This window comes from Pleurodeles waltl, chromosome 8, assembly GCF_031143425.1.
Source record: "Pleurodeles waltl isolate 20211129_DDA chromosome 8, aPleWal1.hap1.20221129, whole genome shotgun sequence".
NCBI classification, from domain to species: Eukaryota; Metazoa; Chordata; class Amphibia; order Caudata; family Salamandridae; genus Pleurodeles; species Pleurodeles waltl.
The window spans coordinates 665583003-665604681 of NC_090447.1; the positions used below are offsets into that span (position 1 = coordinate 665583003).

Genomic DNA, 21679 nt, shown 5'->3' on the forward strand with positions numbered 1-21679 from the left:
ACTGCACATTATTTTCGCTTATTGTTTATTTGGCATCTCTTCTATTGAAAGTGCATTATGTGTGAGTTGCTATGTTTAGAACTCATTATGTTTTTGTTTTGAGAAATAGCGTCTTCGGGCAGCAATAAGGCAGCAGTATTGCAGCTGCAGTCCAAAAGCGTGTTATTTCTGTCTATCCACTCTGTAAACAGAAAAACGTGTCGGCATAACTATGCACGAGAAATGGTAATGGAATGGATGAGATTATCTTTTGAAAGTATTAATATACTAAATTTGGCAATTTTAAGGCCTCCTCATTCATTTAAGAAACAGGTATTCATCTAGCAGAGTGAGTCGATCTTTGCAAAAAGCTCTGTGTAGTGTGGAGGTTCTAAGATTAACCTAAAGGACCTTTTCTCATTAAGGTCTGAGTATTAAAAAAAATTCCCTGCTGGGCATCTGGGATTAAAGGGATTAAATGCCGGCATCACTCTTTTGTCTATAGCAAACCGCACTTGAGAATGTTCTGTGTGGGTGGATAACCCCACTGTTCCGCTAAGAAAAGAGGTCAGAGAAGCAAAGAAAAGGAAACGCTGCAAGGTAAAAACAATCCAACAGCGCTGCTCCCAGGATGTACCTAAAGACACTAAGCAGTGCTTGTTTTTCGGCACGTGCCCTCTAACATGGATCCAAGGGAGGAGATGGCCAAAGGTTTTGCTCATTCTTTGGAACTGCTCTAAAACCACGTTAGCGGCTGTATTGATTGTGTGCAATGCTTCGATTTTTAAATCCACGGTCCCTTTCTTCAGTAAACATAGCTCATTGTGGGATGTCTTTGAGGTTGTAGGCGACAGGAACTCTCCGTTTTTCAGGACGATGGTGCTGTTGATGAGAATGCTCCTAATACTCGCCTGCCTGTGCCTAAGAACGGTGCTGAATTATGTGAACTTGCAAGGTCACCATAGCCAACGACAGAAGCACTTTCTACCCTTGATGGACAACAGAAAGCTCAACAGGTACGGTGAATAGGTGTCTCCTCCGTGTTGATTTCCTTCCTGTCCATGTATGTTCACGTGTAGCAATTTCCATTATTTCTGAGCCGCATTAGGGCTATTGAGAAGGGTGTGACCGCAGCACGCTTCCTGTGACTCGGTATATATGTAATGCAAAACTGTAATATTCTGGGCCAGCCTACAATATCGAAGAAGGTATAGAAGTATACATGTATGGGCTATTTGTACAGTGAGAATGTAGAAAATGCATAGTACAGTATATAATGAGAATGTAGGTAAAGGCGTTGGTCCGGGTCATTTTACAGAAACCTTGCATAAATCCATATGCTCAATGTTTGGTGCTTTTGTAACAGGGGTGAAGCAAACTTCATTTTCACCAGAGCAGATTTGACACAAACAGATTTACAGTATAAGTGCTGTTTTGACTTAATAAATTAATTTTCTCATTCGCTAATGTAGAGGTTTCTGGGGTGCTGTGAGCTGCATTAAAACCCTTCAGAGAGGTTTGCAAAGATGGGAGTGCCAGGATTATGTCAAAGAACTTTGGAATATCTATCTGTCCAGGAGGTTTCGCCTAGTTATAGGAGAGGCAAGTGTGCTTAATTGAGACCCATGTCTGCCTCCTTTTTTGAAAGATCAAAAAAAAAAAAATTAAGTCTGAAAGGCCTAAACACACATGTCAAACAGAGGTACTTGACCAGTAGCAACTTCATGACAACTGAATTTATTTGAGGCTATCTGTAACCTTTCATATTTGATGCAATCAGGCTTCAGCGTACCAAAAGCTGCATCATTCTATAAGTACATAAGCTGAAAAAATTGTGCTGATGGATTTGTCATCTATTTTGCACCAGTGCAAAATTTCAGTAATATGGCTTCACTCATATAATGCCCTGAACAGAAAAACATTGTTTGTATATAACATAAAAGGGAAAGTATTTTTGAACGTGTAGTGTAGTAAAAGCTGAGAAAACATTGGAACAAAAGAGAGCACAGAATCACTGGAGGCAGCAGGTGAGACGGACAATTAGAGGGGGCGTTTTTTTTTATTCTTCTGAAACAGCGCTATCATGAATTAAAGACATGCAGAAGGGCAGAGATGGCAAAATCATTACATTTCAAAACTGATTGCATTAGAAGGGTATCAGAGAATTTCTTCAGGTATTATATAGTCTACTCTTGGCACTATTCGTTCGGTCCTGAAGAAAGCATCAGATTTTGAGGTGAAAAGACAGGGCCTGCTTTAGGGCCTCATTTCGAGGCTTGCAGTCCTAGGACGCCAGCCTCACGGTGACAGTCAGACCACTGCAGCTGTGGCAGTCCGACAGCCACATTACAACCCTTGCGGACAGACCTGCTGAGCACCATCAGAATGCACGCTATCTGCTTTGCAGACAGCACGCATTCAGAGGGAGATGTGTGCTACAATATTGGCCTCGGCTCCCTTAAATAAGGAAAGGTCAATATTGTAGCATTGTCATCGACAATCAGCCCGGCAGGAAGGTCATAAATCAATGTTCTTGCTGGACAGCTGGAGGGAACATTGTAATATGACCGTGAGGGGATGGCTGAGCACCATCAGATTGCAAAGCAGACAGCCCGCATTCTGAGGGTGCTGTGTGTACAATATTGGCCTCGGCTCCCTTAAACAAGGAAAAGTCAATATTGTAGCACTGTTCAGCCCGGTGGGAAGGTCATAATACAATGTTCCCGCATTGTAAGACAACCGTGGTGGTGGGGGGGTTGCTGCCTCTGGTATGATGTTGGCGTCCTCCCCATGAGTTTGGTGGTCGGCTTGTCTGGCTGCCAAACTCATAATGAGGGCCTTAGAGTTTACTCCGTCACAAACATGACAGATATCCTGTCCACCATATTACGATTCCATTATGTCCTGTGAAAATTGTAATAAGGCAGACAGGATTATCGTCACGTTTGTGACGGAGTAACTTGCCTGCCAACCTCTAAATCAAGCCCACAGTTTGAATTTACTACCTGGGTTGTTTCATCAAAGACAAATGTTATTTATGTTTATCACATTCAGAATTAATGCAACTTATAATTGAATAAAGTCTTTATATTTCATATTGATCAACACAACAATGGATGATGGCACACTTGTTACAATTACAGAACACATTTTTCTTTCTTTTTTTTATACAGAGTTAACATTTAAAATTCGATACAAATCCTGTCAGATACGAATGTCATACATCTTTTATATGTTTCATTATAATGAGAATAAAGAAGCAATGTGCTTTTTCATATGTTTCTGAATGACTGGGATGCACATTTGGAAAATCATTCCTCAATTTCTAGTATGGAAGAGAGTAATAGCTTTATGTAAACCAGTCTAGCATTGCCCCAACAAAGTGCATTGAGATCGATGAGCTTCTGATCAGAGTTATAAAGTTATTTGTGACTATATGTATATTCACTGAAAAAACCTATGGTTACACAGTCATTATAGTTAGGCTCACATTGTACTCATATAAAATCATAGAAAGTCATCACTTGTAGTTACGTGACCTAACTATAACTTAAGCTCTCGTAATGCACTGCATATAACCTCACATAGTACATCACTAATGACATGGTCAGTGACATCATTGATGACCTCATCCACTGACTGTAGGTGTTTTGAAAATGTATGTAAGAGATAAAGGTAGATAGGAAGCTACTAAGTAATAGAAAATACTTTTAGTTTTGAGGTGATAAGGAGTGTTATTTCTACTATATGTTCTGGGTGTGCTACTGTGAGTTTTAACTGTTTTTATTGGCTGTGTGAGTGGCTCTGTGGGTTGGTGAGTGGTTATGTGATTGTATAGATGTGCAAGTGGATGTATCACTTGTAACAGGGAGTGAGTGGATGGGCGAGTGTCTATATTAGTATGTAAGAGGGGTTGTGAGCGACTATATATGTGGGTGAGTGGTGGTGTAAGTTGGTGTATTTGTTGCAGAGTGGGTGTTTTGAGTTGTTTAATTGGTCACTTAGGGGCATATTTAAGAGCCCCTTGTGCCATTCTAATGCCACATTAGTGTCTTTTTTTACACTAGTGTGGCATTGGAAGAACAAGAATGCTGCACCATATTTACAAAGTGGCGCAACGCATGCATTGCACCACTTTGTAAGCCTTTGCGCGACATTATGCCTGAGGCAGGGGACATTCCCCTGTTAGGGAGGCAGAAAAAATGGCGCACAAAAATCTATGAGATTTCTTTGCGTCATTTGTTTCGGCACTGTTAACGCCTTCCCAGAGCAGACGTTAAAAGGAGGCTTCCATTGTTTACGATTGACCTATGAGTGCTTTGCAGGATTAGCGTAAAAAATGTTTACGCTAATCAAGCAAAGTGCGGGACTAGAGTAAAAAACTCTGACACTAGTCCCCTAACTACCACCATGGCGTGCCGTATTTTAAATGTGGCCCAAACATGGTGGCGTTGTAGGGGCACTAAGGCGTGCAGCACCACTTTTTTTAAATATGCCCCTAAGTGTGTGAGTAGCTCTGTGGGTGAGTGAGTGGGTGTTTGTCTAACTATACGTTTAGGTGAGTGAATGTGTTAGTTAGTGTATGAGCAAGTGTTTAGGTGGTAGAGTATGCCTTTCGTTGGAGAATTGGTATGCTAGTGGCTGCTCTGTTGAGTAATTTCTGTATGTGCTTTTGTATGGACAGCTGAGTGGGATTATGAGTGGTAGCTTAGATGTGTGAAGTTGTTTCTAAGTTATTGTATGAGTGTGGTATTCTGTGTTTTATTATTTATTTATTTATTTAAACCTTTATTTCTCCATTTTATATAGAACATCTTACCACAATACAACAGTGCAATTGGCATGGTTCAGCAAGTAAAACAAGGCAGAGTACTTACATAACAATGTTTGCTGGGTCCTTTCATCACCTTTGCATCTCAACATAGGCATTTTACAAGGCGTCTCTTCCCACTCATCCTAGAGGCATATGCCGCAGCACCCTTACGTAGCATTAGAGCTCTGTCCTCTCTTGTTGTGAGCTCTTGCTCGCAGAATCATCCGTTCTGTCACTAATGCTAGTGTCTGTTTCTGCATTTGAGTGTATCAATGTGCCAGGTTTGGAGGTCTTCCTTTACTTTCTCATCCTGCCTGCTCAGCTTCATATGTACCACTTTGGCCATTACCCACTCCTGTATATCCTTATGCCAGTGTTCTCGTGATGGGGCTCATTGGCCCATCCAGGTAATTGCTACCCTATGCCTAGCCAACATTAGCACCAGCTGGAAGAATTTGTAAGCCATCTTGTGGCACTTATTCCCCCTTACACTTTCTAATAGACAAGTCTGTGGTGTGCAATCTATTGTGAGGTGAGTAGTCCTTTTCAAGTCATTTACCACCTGTTCCAAAAGGCCTGGACTGGTGGGCATAGCCAGGATAGATGTAGAAAGTCTGCACCCCGACATTTCTGCGGTGATAGTTGTCCGGGCATGTCAGGGATATGCGATGTAGAGTTTTAGGGGTCAGGCATATTCTATGGAGGAAGTTGTAGTGTACTAACTTACAGGGTACATAAGCAGTTTTATGTCTCATTGAGTGGGTATATCTGTATGCATGAGTGTCTGCATTAATGTGATAGTGTATGCATAAGTATGTCTTTGGGTGTGTCAGTGTCTGTATTAGTGTGTCCCTGGGTGTGTCAGTGTCTGTATTAGTGTGTCCCTGGGTGTGTTAGTGTATGCATCAGTGTGTGCCTGGTTGTGTCAATGTACACATGAGTGTGTACCTGAACATGTTGGTGTATGCATCAGTGTGTGCTTGGATGTATTCATGTATGCATGAGTGTCTGTGGGTGTGTCGGTGAATGTGTCAGTGTGTTCGTGGGTGCGTCAGTGTCTGCTTTAGTAAAAGCCTCATTATGATAGTGTGTGTATTAGTGAGTGCCTCGGTATGTGAGTCTATGCATGTGTGTGTGCCTGGGTGTGGCACTATTTTTATCAATGTATCAATGTGTGCCTGGATCTGTCAGTTTGTACGTCAGTGTTCTTGGGTGTGTCATTGTCTGCATCACCGTGTGCCTCGATGTGTCAGTGTATACATAAGTGTGTTCCTAGGTGTGTCAGTGTATGCATGTGTGTCTGCATTGGTGTGATAGTGTATGCATGAGTGTGTGCCTGGTTGCATCAGTGTATGCATCAGTGTGTGTCTGAGGTCTGAGTGTGTCAGTGTATGCATCGGTCTGTACCTGGATGTATCAGTGTATACATGAATATGTACCTGGGAGTGAGTCTGTGTCAGTGCGTTTCTGAGCGTGTCAGTGTCTGCATCAGTTTGTGCCTGGTTATAATACTGTGAATATTTGGTGAGTACTTGGGTGCATGAGTGTATGCATGAGTATTCGCCTGGCTACAGCAATATCTGTATCAGTTCGTTTCTTGGTGCATTACTCTATGCATCATTGTGAGTCTGGGGTCTGTCTGTGTGTGCCTGGGTGCGTGAGAGGGTACATAAGTGTGCCCTGGGTATGTTAGTCTATGCATGAGTGTCTGCTTTGCTGGTATAGTGCATGCATGAGTCTGTTCCTGGGTGTGTCATTGTATGCATCAGTGTGTGTTTGGGTGTGTTAGTGTATGCATTGATGTGTGCCTGGGTGTCTTAGTGTCTGTGTCAATATGTTGCTGTGTGTGTCGGTGTATGCATAAGGGTAACCTTAGGTATGTTTCTTTATGCACAAGTGTCTGCCTTGGTGTAATTGTGTGTACCTGGGTGTATTAGTGTATGCGTCAGTGTGTGCTTGTATGTATCAGTGTATGCCTTGCTGTGTCAGTGTATGTATTAGTGTGTGCCTGGTTGTGTTAGTGTATGCATCTGTGTGTGCCTGGATGTAACAGTCTATGCATGAGTGTGTGCCTGGGTGTCTCAGTGTATGTGTAAGCGTGTGTCTTGGTTACTCAGTGTCTGTGTCATTGTGTGCCTGGGTATGTTACTATTTGCACACGCGTCTGCAGTGATGTTATAGTGTATGCATGAGTGTGTGTCTGAGTGTGTCACTGTGTGCATCAGTGTGTGCATAGGTGTGTCAGTGTGTGGCTGGGTATGACATTGTACACATAAGTATGTCATTGGGTATGTTACTATATGCATGTGTTGCTCTAATGTGAATTTACCTTAAAAAACAAAAGACAAGAAGCTTCTGGCAAAAGAGGAACAGTTCATTTAATAGAACATTAGAGTCGGGAGAACAGTTACCGATCCAGGGTCTCAGGACTGTCTCCCGATGTACATTTGCTTGCAGTAGGTTTTTATAAATTTCTCTCAGTACCATAAAACAATACAAAACATTCTTTCCTTTGTTAAATAAGCAAACATTTGTCATGGAGTCATAAATACAGTTCCAGATAACAAATGCAGGTGGCCTCAACTTTGCGCGGACACAATTTGGGCCAGTGAGTACGTGTCGAGATGTCTAGCCTGAGGAGCCTGAGAGATCTGTGGTTGCTGCAAGTGCTGTATGAGCTGTGTTCTGATTGGCTAAGTGTCCCTAACTACATGCGGCATCTAACTTTATGGTGTTTTTGGGAATACACTCACCCCTCTGGCCATGTAGATTTTATTGGGACATCTCCGGGGACCATTATGGTGTCGCGGCACCTATCTGTGGGATCTGTTCTAAGTTTTCCTGTTTGTGCATTTGTCTGATGGCTAAGTGTTACCCCACCTGTGACCTGTTAGTCAGTAACCTCAGTCATAGGTCTCAGAGCCTGCCTGACCGTGCACCTACTTGCCGGGGTTGAAGAAGAGTTGATGACGAGGGAATCTAATAATGGTGATGTGACTTTGTCGGTGTATAAGAATGTATCATTGTGTGTATTGACATTGATTACTCCTATATTAACACACAAGTGTTTGTCTTTGTGTGATAGTGTTTGCATGAGGGTGTGCCTGAGTGTGTCAGTGTATGGATCAGTGTGTGCCTAGATGTATTACTATACACTTGAGTGTGTGTGTAGCTGTATTAGTGTATGCATGAGTTTTTGCCTTGATATATCAGTGTATATCTCAGTGTGTACTTGAGGGTGTCAGTGTATGCGTGAATGTCTGCCTGCATGTCGTATTGGATGAATTCCACATGGTAAAGATCTAATTAGTCAGCTACATTACTGCAGTAAATGAATCCATTGATCTGTACAAAGAGAATACATAAATATAAGTTAACATTACATGTTATTAATAAGGGTGATAGGAGCTCACAGAGTTCTACTCTGCAGAATTCTGCAGAGTTGGTTTAAAACTTTGTGGAATTCCATGGAGTTCTGCGAGCGGCGGAGTGCCGCCTGGCCTAGTGGCACCCTGGCCCAATCTCAGAAGCGCTAAGCACGGTCAGGCCTAGTTAACCAGGGCCGTAGGCAGCGAAAGCTACCATTTCAGGCCTGTTGTACACTGTCCTGACCCGTGTGCAAAGCTTTGTTTCACTTTCTCTTGTGCACACAGGGCAGGCCAGTGCACAAGAGGCCTGGGCAGGCCAGGGTTGTAGGCAGCGAAAGCTGCCATTTTAGGCCTTTTGTGCACAGGCCTGACCCACCGTGCACACAAGAGAAAGTGAAACAAGGTTTTTACCTTGATCCTCCCAGGGTCTTCATTGCCAGCAGTCAAGCTGTCTGCCTCCTTCTGCCCCCTGCTCCTGGGCTGATGAGGCCGGACTCTGGTGATGGCAACAGCTCCACGCCACCAACGTTGGTCCGGGTACGCACTGCAGCCCAGTTATGGGCCACACAACACAACCACACAGAATATCTGTGCTTGCGATGTGTGGCACAGAACTGGGCTGCAGTGCTCACATGGTGAGCTCTGCTCTGCCTGCCGGGGCTATCAGAGTTTTTGGCTGAACTCCATGCTCCTAGTAGAGTGCGGAGTGCCAAAAACTCTGTTAACTCGACCAGCTGAGCAGAGTTCACCGCCCACCCCTCGTTATTAATTTACCCAATGATGTTTATGTTTCTGTTGGAAGGTGGGTCATTAGTTGTGTGGCCTGCACAAGTAACGAGTCCGCACACGACCGCCACTGGGAACCAAACACCCCATTGTAGCGCTTGACTCTCATAGGGTAGCGTTGCAGAGCAGTCCAAGGCTTACTCAAGGGAGGTGGTGTGGGCTAGTAATCCCCATTCACAAGCACGCAAGCATGACTCTCAATAAATGAATGTCCAGTCTGTGCTTTTTCTTTTGATAAAGTAAAAGTACATTTATTATTCACACACACTACTCAATACTATGCAACAATCTACAAATATATACAAAGTGATAGGATCACTTTGGGCAAACAGTATGTAATCTCTCAGGTCTCCTTAAGGAAGAATATAATCCAACAATCCACGAGGCAAAACCATCCCAGTGCCCCCTTGCGACATTTTAACATTTTGACAGTATTCAACACTACAGTGCAATGAGGACACCTACACTTACATTTGTGATTAAATACTTTCATTCAACACTACAGTGCAATGATGACAGCTACACTTACATTTGTGATTAAATACTTTCATCTTGCCAAGAGATGACTGTCAGTATCATTATTCAAATTAACATAATCAGGGAACATAAGAGACCAAATTCTAGCCTTATAACCATCAGGATTACTTTTGGATTACTCCTACTTAACCATGAAATAACAGTAGAATAAATGGGGCCATACCAACCTACACCTATTGTAGGCACCCTTGCACAACCAGGAACAAAAGTTCACTGAAGCTTCTGCTTCAAACATCCAGCGGGCAGACACGGGGATGCTGGCGGCCAGATGGGCCGTGCGGGGGAGTGCAGCGGCACTCCCCCTTCCTCACGGCATCTTCGGGGCCCCGGGATGGGGTCCGGGGCCCCTCCTCCTCCTGGCAGGGATCGCAACGGCGCTCCCCAGAGTCGTCCTCTTCTCGGGGCCCCGGGACGGGGGCTGGGGCCCCTCTCCTCCTTAGTGGAGCGCGACAGCACTCGCCCAGGCCCTCTTTTGTTCGGGGCCCCGGGATGGGGTCCGGGGCCCCTCTGGCCACATTCACGGGGAGCGCGATGGCGCTCCCCGACTTCTCTTCGGCTGGGGGTGCGCGATGGCGCACCCCCACTCCTGCCTCTTCTCGGGCCCCGGGATGGGGGTCCAGGGCCCCATTTGAGCCATCTTCGTCGCGCTCCCTGACTTCCCTTCTGCTGGGGGGTGCGCGACGCCGCCCCCCCCCATTACTCCTTTCTTCACGGGGAGCGCGACGGCGCTCCCCGGCTTGTCTTCGCCGCCGGGGTCCCCGGGATGAGGTCCGGGGTCCCCTTTCCACAGCAGCAGGGGTTGCGCTACGGCGCCCCCCCTATTTAATGTCCAACACGGACCAGGCTTCATGGGGCACCGGGATGGGGTCTGGGGCCCCTTCTTCTTCAGAGAGGGGGAGTGCGACGACACTCCCCTTTTCTCCTCTTCCTCCTGGGCAGCCCCCAGGTCCTGGCCCTCCCTGGGGGCACAGTCGCAAGCAGCTGTGGAGCTCCACGCGCTTCGTAGCTGCTTTCCCAAAGGTCAAAGGTGGCCATCCTTTGTCTGGTGATATCTCGGGCCCCAAAGGGGCGATTTTCATCATTCTTGTGTCCTTCCGCTCCTGGTGACAAGCCCTTGCCACCAGGAGCACTCTCATTAGGCCTCCTGGCCTGGAAGGGTCCCAGATCATCAGGGAGCCAGTCCCACTGACTCCTGCTCCAATCTTTCCTCTGGGTTCCCTCTTTTCCTTCTGGGCAGCGCTCTCTCCTTGCGCTAGCCCAGTCCTTCCCCCAACTAGTCCTCTGGGGGGGTAAGTGGGCCAGCTTGCCTGGCCCTGGCATTCGCCTCGCTGGCCTGGGATCCTTCAGGGGCAGAGTCCCTGCCCCAAGGGCAGTCAGGAGGTTCTTCCTTCCAGTTGTCCATGACGCCTGTCTGCAGTTCCAGTGTCCAGCAGTGAAGCACAGCCAAGAGAGAGAGCTCTCCCCTGTGCAGGACCTTTTAAGTGGGGGCGGAAGTGTCCAGCAGGTCTGCACCTCTGGCCTATCCAGATGTGCCACATCACTTCCTTGCCCCCGTCCCCTCCTTCTTGCACAGCATTCTGGGATAGCTCAAGATGGCATCCTCCAGGAGTTAGTTGCCACATGTGCTCTGAAAGTCTCAGCCCCTCCTACCTGACATTCCTCGAAGGGCTTCTCCAGCCTGCTCCTGGCACGGAATGACAGCTGGCTGATTGATGCGAGGCCCTGCTCCAGCAACTGGACAGAGCAGTAATTGGCCCTAATCTTGAGCTGAGGCAGAGAAAGATGACATCCCTGGATGACCATAAGTTGTACAACTATGCTCCTGTAACCTACTGCATCATTCTTTTCTTACAGGTTACAGGGTACTTTGATGTGACTCTGGTCTCGGTGGACCCCAGAGAACTGGAGTTGCACCCTAGGCCCTCATTTCCCATTGACATTCAATAGAGTATCCCCCCAATGCAAATATCTTAAGCACCCTGACATTGGCATTGAACTGGGTGCCCCTACAGTGAAAAGACAGTAAGCACACTGACTCTCCCTCACATGTATACACCCCTCTCATGAGACCTACTCCAGGTCACCACCCACTCTGCATATTTCCTCCTGCACCAGGACTACCTAAGCGCAGTTCTTGGGCTGCGCACACTAGGAATCCTCCTCCCACAGCCCTCACATGGGTGCACATCCATGCGCACACATGATCACATGTAACCTGCCCGGGGCCTCCTGCCTTGCTGCGCCACAGCAGCCTTTCCTTAGCACAGCGACACCAGCGGTAAACACGTGCAGTCCATTTTACCATGTGTTTATTGTGTGGGAGTCACCTCATAGGAGGCTTCCTCACAGTAAACAGTCGAAAACCAAGTGGTCAAAAATCGAAAAATCAGGGCAGTCCTGATGGTCAGAACAGTCCTCCAACAGTTTCAGCAAGGCAAAAGTTAATGTTGATGTAGTACACATTTCTGACAATTTAAAGCAACATTTTATTTTACCTTTTTTTTACTGTTCTCATCTGCTATATGTTTACACCATAAGTGATGTTTTGTGTTAAGAATCATCATTGAACAGTGGGGAAAAAACTAAAAGAATCACCAAGATTGTAGAACAACTCAGAACTGCACAATATGTCACTGTAAATTAGCAATACTATGCATTGCATTCACTACAATCATTTACCCTATTGTTTTAGTTATATTTATTCAACTAAGTTAAATAAATATATCCTAAAGTTAAGTACTCATTTATTCACAGTGTTGCGATAGAAATATTTTCTATTAAGGATACTTAAATATGGACACTCTGATAAACACATCACCCCGGTAGGCCGTACCATGTTACAAAACGTGAGAATCGTTAAACTACATCTATACCAGACATTACCTCTGGTAGGCCGTAGGATGTCATAAATAGTTGTAGTAGATAGGCAACAAGTATATTATTTCCTTTTCTCAGTTTCAGCCATTTTTTAAAACTTAGGTAAAGAAACAGAAGATATGAATTGGGTAGTTTAAAAGGCAGTTTTTTCTTGAAAGTAAGGTTGGAGTCATTACATTCTATCCATCCAGTTGTAGTTTTCAAATAGATGGTGTAGTGTCCAGATATAATGAGTATTCTTTCATGTAAAATAATAGCCATAGTGCTGTATGTTTTGTGTAGAAATAAATAGATGTCCAGCTTTTAAGTTGTTAATTTCCGTTTTCAATTTACTTCTGTCTGCTGTACATCGCTGTAGCATCAGGATAACATACTTACCAATTTGTTGTATATGGAATGTTGATAGAAGATCTGATTGACAATTTGCAAAGATCCTATTCTGTACAGCTTCTTTGAACTACCTGTCAAAAGTAACAGTTTTGCAGTCTGGTACAGTTAAGTAAAAAATCTTTCAGAACCAATTTGAGTTTTTGATTAAAAAGAAAAAATTTCACGCTCATGGTCACATGAATAAGTGTAAATAAGTCATCAATAGGTACTGTGCCTTCTTCTAAAATGCCTACGATTATCATCAATAATTTGTGTACATCTTCGTGAGTATTTTGACTAAAGTGCACTGATGCAATGCACACATCTACAAGGTCTCGAATATGAGATGCAGAATATGTTTTAGTTCTATCACTGGTCAGATGTTCCCACAAAGTTAGAATTGCAGAGCACAATCTCTTCCCTTTTCTCCATGGAATTGCATGAACAACATGAGCTAAAGAGAACAGTGCATTGAGAACCACATTGGCAATGCAGTTGACACCTCAGGGGTTTGTCAACTGGTAATTAACAATATCATCAGGATTGTCAGTATTTATTTTCTTAAGAAGTTCCTTCTCCTTCTTACTCTTGCTCTGAGGAACATCACTATGATCTTCCAAAAGCTTTCACTTTTGGCAGATAGTAGGTTTTTCATAAACAGGATACTGCCCTAAACGAAGAGCACAAACACTTCTCAAGCAATTGTACTCTCTGACACTATTTGAATAAGTATTTACGTTAGTGTCATTAAAGTCTGCCAGATACAAACCAGACAATGTTGTAACCCACGATAAGGCTACATATGACATACCTTCCTTAAACACAGTACTACCAATATTACTGAATGCTGCATCTACACTTATACTTTGAGCTTTATGATTAGTAATAGCATATTCTAAAGACACTGGGAACTGCATCTTACGAACATAGAAGAATCTTATAAGCAAGAAATGTGCAATAGACCTTGCAGTCTGTGTAACACCTTCAACTTGATCACATTTGATTACTAGGTATTCAACCTCATTCCTGTTAGGAAACAAAATTAAATCTGTAACTTTACCCATGGCACCATTAACTAGTCCTTCCTTATCATTTAAATTATGCCACAAAATGACCCTACAGTTTGTGCAAACACAAACACTTTTCTAATCCCACAGTTCTGGAAACAGACTTCTCCAGTCAATCCAATTTTGATTATAGTTTTTCAGTTAGCAGTACTGACACCCTCCGGTACTCCATTTTATCAATTGCATTGAGTTCCAAAATGTCTTCTTTTTCCATTTGTAGTAATTGTTACTTAAAAGAGGCGCACTCCTGAAGAGTAGGCATTAGACATACAATAGATTTTCCTTCTTCAATGAGATTGAACATTAGCTGTGCTGCAGACATCTTTGTGAGAAATATGTTCTTTTTAAGTTAACTTTCTAAGCATTCTTTTCCACCTTTTGTGAGAACTCCTACTCTAATATCCTTCAAAACATTTCAGTATTCCATGTCATGTAGTTCCTTGTATTGGAAGTTTAACCAAATGTTGACATTTCCAAAACTTCTAATTGAATTGTGGGTTTCTTCTTGTACAAGTGTCTTGAACACAGGCTGTCCTTTCAGGGGGTAAACTGTAGTTGATCACTGAATAAAATTAAATGCTTTCCTCCAAATGTTATGGCATAGTTTGTGTTAGGAATTCATTGCTTTCTCGTGTGTGCAAAGGCAAGCATTAAGTTTGAGACCATGCTCACCTTATTGATGATTAAAAGTTTCAAATTCTTCAGTACTCTAGAGACTTCATGACAAGGTTCACCGGATAACTTCTGGTATTCCAGTTTGTTGTCTTGTTCTACGTGTAGCACAAATAGTCGATGTAAAGTAATTTTATTGCTAGTGTGTGCAGCTAACTCATTTGGTGCTGTTACTATACACAACCAATTTGACTGTGAAGTCCACTGTAGGTAAGCGGTGAGAACTTCAATTAAAAAGCTTTTCCCACTGCCATCTTGCCTGCTGATGTATAATAGAATTGGCTTAAATGTTGAGCATTTACATTCATTCTTTTCATGAAGGAATCCACGCTCTATTTTGTCTTTTACCTCCATATATATCACTTTATCTTGTCATTCAATTGTTCAACTAACTCCTCCAAATCAACAGTTTCTTGTCTAGGTTGTTGCATTGCAGTCTCAACCTCATTCATGGCTATAGAAGCTTCATTTTCAATGACAGGTTGTCACAGAGGCCCTTTACTTGGTGGTCCTGAACTTTGGCTGCTTTGTGAACTGTCCTTAGCTACCTCAGCAGCAATTCTCCAGCTGTCTTTAAATGGATGTCCTTTATGTTAGAGTCTGCTTCTCTTAAAAACTCAAGCAAATCATCTCATGCGTACTCTTCACAACTAAGTGTCACAAATCAAGTAGGTGCGCCTAAATTTCGTAACATATGTTTAAGTTCTCCGTGACTACCATACGAGTACTCGTTAGTACCACACTGACATGTGATCAAATTACAGGTGGGTCATCATACCGGCCACCTACTCCTGTGGGAAAAATGTGTGGAAAACAGTGAGCTCCTAAAGTTTTTTGACAAACATTAATTGAAGCTCTGTTTGCTTGTTTCATTCAATACAGATTCATAGCATCACCAATAACTTCTTTAGAATGGATGGATGGATATTATAATGTTCATATATTTCTTTTGACTTCAATCTATCAACCTCTCCAATAATATGAACATTTTTGTAGAAAACAATATTTTCTTTCGAGTATAATGTGGCTTTTTTGACTTTACTAACATCCCCTAACTCTTACCATATTTTTTGTTTTTGGTAGGCGCACCATTTAGTAGAATAATGAATGCTTCATCAGTATCTCTCTCTACGCCTACAGTCTTAACATTCTGTTTAAAATCTAAAGTTAAGTAGACAACTCTTCCTTTGAGTCCTTTCTGTAGCTCTGTTGGTGGTAGTTTTCTGGTCTTTGGTTCCATTCAAACCATTGCTTGAAAAGGATGTATAATTGTATGAGGATTGATTCATTAACATTTAATTGTTGAAGTTCTTCTGGGATAGATACAAATTCTAATGTGTTATGTAGTGCTCTAACTGGCATTTTATTATCCTCTAACAATCTTTATAACAATACTTACATATAGTTTCCTTTGTTGCCAAATCAAAGCATTTTTCGACAAATAAATATGCACCAAATTCCTGCCACTTATCTCTATTGTCATGCTCATTTTTAGAAAATATAACTACTTTGAGAGTTTGGCTTCTGTAGTGAGTGTGGCGACAACAAATACAAACACAGTTTGGTTTCTCTGAAGAAACTGTGTTAAACTTTGCTATATCTTTTGTACATTTTGTCAATAGTAATGTCTGTATCCTGCTGCTCTACACCTCCAGTCACCAACTCTTCATGTTCCCTATACGTCTCTTCAGGACTAAAGAAACAACACTGAACGTCTTCACAAAGTTTTTTCCACCTCTGCAAGAGTGCCATGTAATTGAGCTCTATTCATCTATCCTAAACATAACTGAAATCTTATAACTAAATTTCACATTTTTGAGTGATGCCCGGCTAACATTCTAAAGTGATGAAAAGGGATTCTACACACTTTCTTAGAGAGACACGCCAGTAAATGCCCTTTTAGATTAATGTATTTCCTAACTTAATCCTTGCAGCATTAAAATGTTCTGTTTTGGACTTCTGCATGAAAATTCTCCCAGTTTATCTGTTGATTCCTGACAGACACTGCAAATACTGCTACAGTTCCACTTATATACATTGACCTGTCTTCGCCTTCTTTGTACCTCTTCAGCTATCACTCCCTCTGCAATCCTAAGACCCATCTCCTCTTTTGCAGTGAGAGTACCATATTTCCTCATGGCAACGACCAGTTATATCAACTGTATGCACTAATGTTTTCTTTTGTAAGTAGCGCTCTTCATTAAAAACAGCTTGTACTAGATATGTGCCTCCCTTAATCTTTAAACATTTTTCAATAAATAGCCTTTTTCTTAATGTTCTTTTCCTCACAATACTATTTTGTCTAATGTCTTCATTCTGTTCAATATTAAGATTAAAGGTTTCCTCTTCACAGCAAATGTTTGTCAACTATTGTTTCAATAAGTTGCTTTTATTTAAGTACACCACTTCTCCTGTTAAATCTTTTCATCTTCTTTAGCAAATTTAGTATCATTCTAGTTTGAAACATTTAGTCTTATCTCCTTAAACTGGATCTGTCTCCAAGACAAACTCTCTGTTGTCTTATTACATTACAACACTTTGTAAGAGCTCCATGCTGACTTCTAAACCAACTGTAGCAGTCAATCACACATCTGTTTTCTTTTCTCTTACTATCAATACCATACTTACACATTCCAAGCAATTTTTCTTTTTCAAATTGTAGATGATAGCCTCCATTGTACCTGCCTTCGCTTAAAATCTGCATTACTCAGCTGCAACCTTCTCCTGTGTGCTATTTCAGCTTCCCTCCAAAATGTTCTGAGTCTGGATTGTGGGTCATAGCTTTGTGTTTTGGGCCAGAGAGAGTGATAGGAAGAGTGACATTGACAGAGACCTGGGTTTACCTAATGTAGATATTACCTGGGTGGGCCAGAGAGTGCTAAAGTGGCATCCATTGCTGCCTTTAGTTAAAAGTATTGTGGATTGCCAACATCCAAACTCATAACTGTGCACTGTGGTAGTAATGATCTGGGCACACTTACTAGGGTAGGACTGGAAATCCTAATGAAGAATTCCTTTCCTCAATTAATGATACTTTTCACTCACTCTGCCCTGGTGTTCTCCAACATATATACACAAGAGGTATGGGGGATCTAATGAACCAACCGTCAAGGTCTGTCCTATCAGTGATAAGATCACTCTTTTCCGTGATCGAGCTCAAGATACTGTATGGTTGTGATAACCGTGTTTTGAAGACCTGTTAAGGGGGGGTTCCTTCTTACGGAATAGGTGGTCTCACACACATTATAGTATCATGCTTCACCATTTGACCACCTGTCCCCACCCAGGTAGGATAATACCACCTCGGCAGACTCGAGCTCATGGCTAAAAGAACCTCAAGGGAGTACTGAAACAAAATTTCTCTTGATAATGTGGGGATCCAGTTATATGGATGAAATTACCTAACAGATCACCAGTGTAGCTCACGCCCTTTAATGATGGTGTCTGTTGGTAAGGATAAAAACAACAATGGGATTTTGTGGATATAATGACTCATAATGCCACTCAGATCCTATTGGCCAACATGTTTCTGCCTCTTATATAGCCATTCCTGGTCTGGGGTATTCATCAGGGCCTGGGATCCCTCGTGAAGCTAGTGTGTTGAAAGTGCCTCTCCTCAACTAAAGGTGACAGGCTTATATAGAACACACTCTGGGCCTACTTGAGTGCTAACTGGAATAAGGGAGGCCTAAGAGAAGAAATGGAGGGAAAAATTAGTTATTAGAACATGGCATGCAATGAGGCTACACAAGTGAGTATAATCACAGCAAACCACTGCACACATAGTGTAAACACACATGCCATAAGTGTCATCACAACAATGCAATCACTCATCGTTGTGGATGCAGTGCCTTAAGAAATTAATAAGCACTGCACCTGTAAAGGAAGGGACTAGTTCTCTCACCCTAAACAATGAGGGCAATTGGCCCCTGGTCTGGGGGAGGGGGGAGATGCCCCTTATAATCACACTGAGAGAAAGAAAAAATGAGCGGAATCACTGGGAATCATAAGACAAGGAAACAAGTGGAGTAGGGGTATGGTGATAATAGTAGGTAAAGAGTCTCCCAGTAGGAAGAAATAGGGGCACTCAGCATTATTTACTGCCAGGCCAGGACCTCTATGCAGATATTTTACAAGAGACCTAAAGCTAAAATAGGTAACTCAAACAGCCCAACGGGTGTTTGCCTGGGATGTTGCTGTGCCCCCAACATATGTCAATGGCAGAAATGGTAATTCTCAAACAAATTCTGACCACAGATACACAATGTCAGGAAACAAATAAAACTGCTTCTGCATTCCTCAGAGACCATAACATGGGATCCATCTGCAACAACAATTTACGCTTTGAGATGGAGGTATATATATATATATATATATATATATATGTATATAGATATATAGAAGTGATGGAGAACACTTGACAAAGGCAACAGGGTCTTTTACTAAAAAACCTGAAAGCCGGCATCCTGTTCTATTGGTAGTTATAAGCTACACATAGTAACACAAAGGCTCTTTTCAGAGTCACCCCTTTTCCCAAACACTGTTTTTTTCTTTTAAAATATATTTTTTAATTTTCTCATTGGATTTCACAAATCTTTTGTGAGTTTGCAAAACAAATGCTCACATTCAATAGAAACCACCACCAATGTTCCCTGTAAGGTGCGCGTGCGAGTGCGCGCGCACCCTCCCTTCCCCCACCGCGCAGGCCTCTTTGCGAAGCGCCCACGTCACTGCCTGCATCAAGCGAGAGAGTGGGTTTCACTCTCGTTGTGCAGTGATTTCTCCTGCACCTCTGTTCGTTGTCCTGCTGTATCGCGAACAGAGTGACCGTGTTTTCGCGCTGTTTCTTTTTTTAAAATGCAGCGCTGACGTATTTTAACATACGTATGTCAGCGCTGCATTTTAAAAAAAGAAACAGCGCGAAAACACGGTCACTCTGTTCGCGGCACAGCAGGACAACGAACGGAGGTGCAGGAGAAATCACTGCACAACGAGAGTGGCCCGTACCTGATTTCTTTTGGGACTCTCGTTGTGCAGTGATTTCTCCTGCACCTCCGTTCGTTGTCCTGCTCTGCCGCGAACAGAGTGACCGTGTTTTTGCGCTGTTTCTTTTTTTAAAATGCAGTGCTGACATACGTATTAAGGGCAACTTGCAGGGAAGCCATGTGTGCTTCTCCTTCAATATACGCGAAGCACTATCGTCTTCAGTGTTATGACCTAAGCTACTTGGATTTTGGAACAGAAGTCCTGTCTGCTGCTAGATAATTTATGTTGTGGCTTTCCGATTAAATGTACTATTTGTGAGCACCACTCAATGTATGTCATTTCTTTTATTCAAGTTGCCCGAATTGCCTTAAACTTTCGTTTTCCTCTAGAGGGATGACTTGGACGGGGAAGTAGATGAGGAGGTCATGTCTCAGGTACTCACTGCTAATTCCATTATTATATTCTGCAATTCTTTCTTGGGGGAGAGGTGAGTTGCAGAGTAACTTGAGGGCCATTAATTGTTTGGCTTGGTAACTCCGGGAGGTGATGATGCCTTGTGGAGTCTTTATTGGAGGGACTCCAGCAGCATTCTTTTAATAAAAATAAAAACAGTGCTGGGGTTTTTGGGACGAAACAATGTCTTCAAATGTGATGACTGAAACGGGGAAGAAAAGACTCAGAGTAATGAAATAATCAATAGGCAACTGAAACATTAGGTGTACTGTGAGATGCAGATTCAGCCTAAGGAAACACACAATGCCACATTAGATCTCATCCAGATTGGAAGCTGCCCCTATAACAGAATATCCCGCTTTAACACTTGAAGAATTCCATCTTCATGGCTGGAGGTTTAAAAAAATAATTAACTCCTCCATAGCTCAAAATAAAAAATCTAACTTTGAATGAGCAAACGATTATTAGGACACAAGATCCAAGAATACAATTCTACCTATTACTGTATTATAAACAATTAGTAGAAGAGAAGGGAATATAGCAATCCTCACCATTAAAGTGGTCATTCCATTTTAAGTTTACTTTGAAGAAAGGATTAAGGCAATATCTCTCATCATTGCAGTAGCAAAGATTGCACCTTTGAATCATTCCCTTGTGTTAAGTCTGTTCAACCTGTGGGCGTCACAGTAATTCCAGGTGGGTAACTTGGGGAACTTTGTTACCACCACAACAGAGCCAGGATTCTTTTGAAAACAAATGCTTGACTAGGCAGAGCAACTAGTTGGTGTCTTCAACCAATTCAGGTAATAAGTAGTTGTATTGTGTCAGTATTTATACAGCACTTTTCATACCCCTTGTGAAGTTAATTGGCTTGGTATGTCAGCGCTGCATTTTAAAAAAAGAAACAGCGCGAAAACACGGTCACTCTGTTCGCGGCAGAGCAGGACAACGAACGGAGGTGCGGGAGTAATCACTGCACAACGAGAGTCCCAAAAGAAATCAGGTACGGGCCACGGTGGCAGTGCAGGCATCTCCTCTGCAGAGACCGTGTTGTATGCACTTGTCAACCTTTAAAAGTAAAAGGTGCTGGTGCCCAAAGCCCTCCACTTAAACATGCGGCTGCTGCAATTGTCTTTTTAGGCGTGCTGAGCCGATTGGTAAAAGCAGTCGGTCTCTTGTCAGAAATCCCCATGTCTCTTCCACATACGCACCTAAGTAAATAAAAACATGCTGGTGCTCAAAGACCTCCTCTTAAATACGAGGCTGCTGTAATTAAATCTGCCAGAAGTGAATACCGAGGCAGAATAAACCTGAAGCCATCTCGGGCCTCTTCAATCCATGTACGGCCACCCCTGCCCCTTCAGCTCACTCCTGCAGCTTTCTACTTTCACCCTTTATGACGCGTTTTCGTTTTTCCTTCTTCCGTCTTTTCCATGTGTGTCTTTTGTTCACAGCAAATGCTTGAGGCATAAGAATAAGCACCGGCCCTCAAAAGTAAGTGATGGTGCAACAAGCACAAATTAAGCATTGGGCAGCAGTCTGGTCATCAGCCTTTGACCCACAGGAGTCAGGCAGTAGTCTGTGCTGATGCTCCTTCTTCACTCTCAGGGTGGTAGTGACAATGCGCATCACCGCTATTGGCCTCCCAGCAGTTTTTGTTAAAACTATGGCACTCAGCATCAAGGCGTCCAAACTGAATGCAGCTGTGGTTAGTCGATATACAGGGCGGTTTTCCCAAGGCGCAGAGTGACTCTCAAGTTCTGGTGGTCTGC

General features: G+C 42.9%; 1 protein-coding gene across 1 annotated transcript in view; it reads left to right on the forward strand.

The window, feature by feature from the left end:
• Window positions 1–519: 519 nt before the first annotated feature.
• The window catches only part of LOC138249546 (gamma-aminobutyric acid receptor subunit rho-3-like), a 1472352-nt gene continuing 1451192 nt past the window's right edge, over window positions 520–21679 (forward strand). Inside the window, exon 1 of the mRNA XM_069203495.1 lies at window positions 520–995. Within this exon, the coding sequence (XP_069059596.1) occupies window positions 856–995 (140 nt within the window). The 5' untranslated portion in view covers window positions 520–855. The remainder of the gene's footprint in view (window positions 996–21679) is intronic.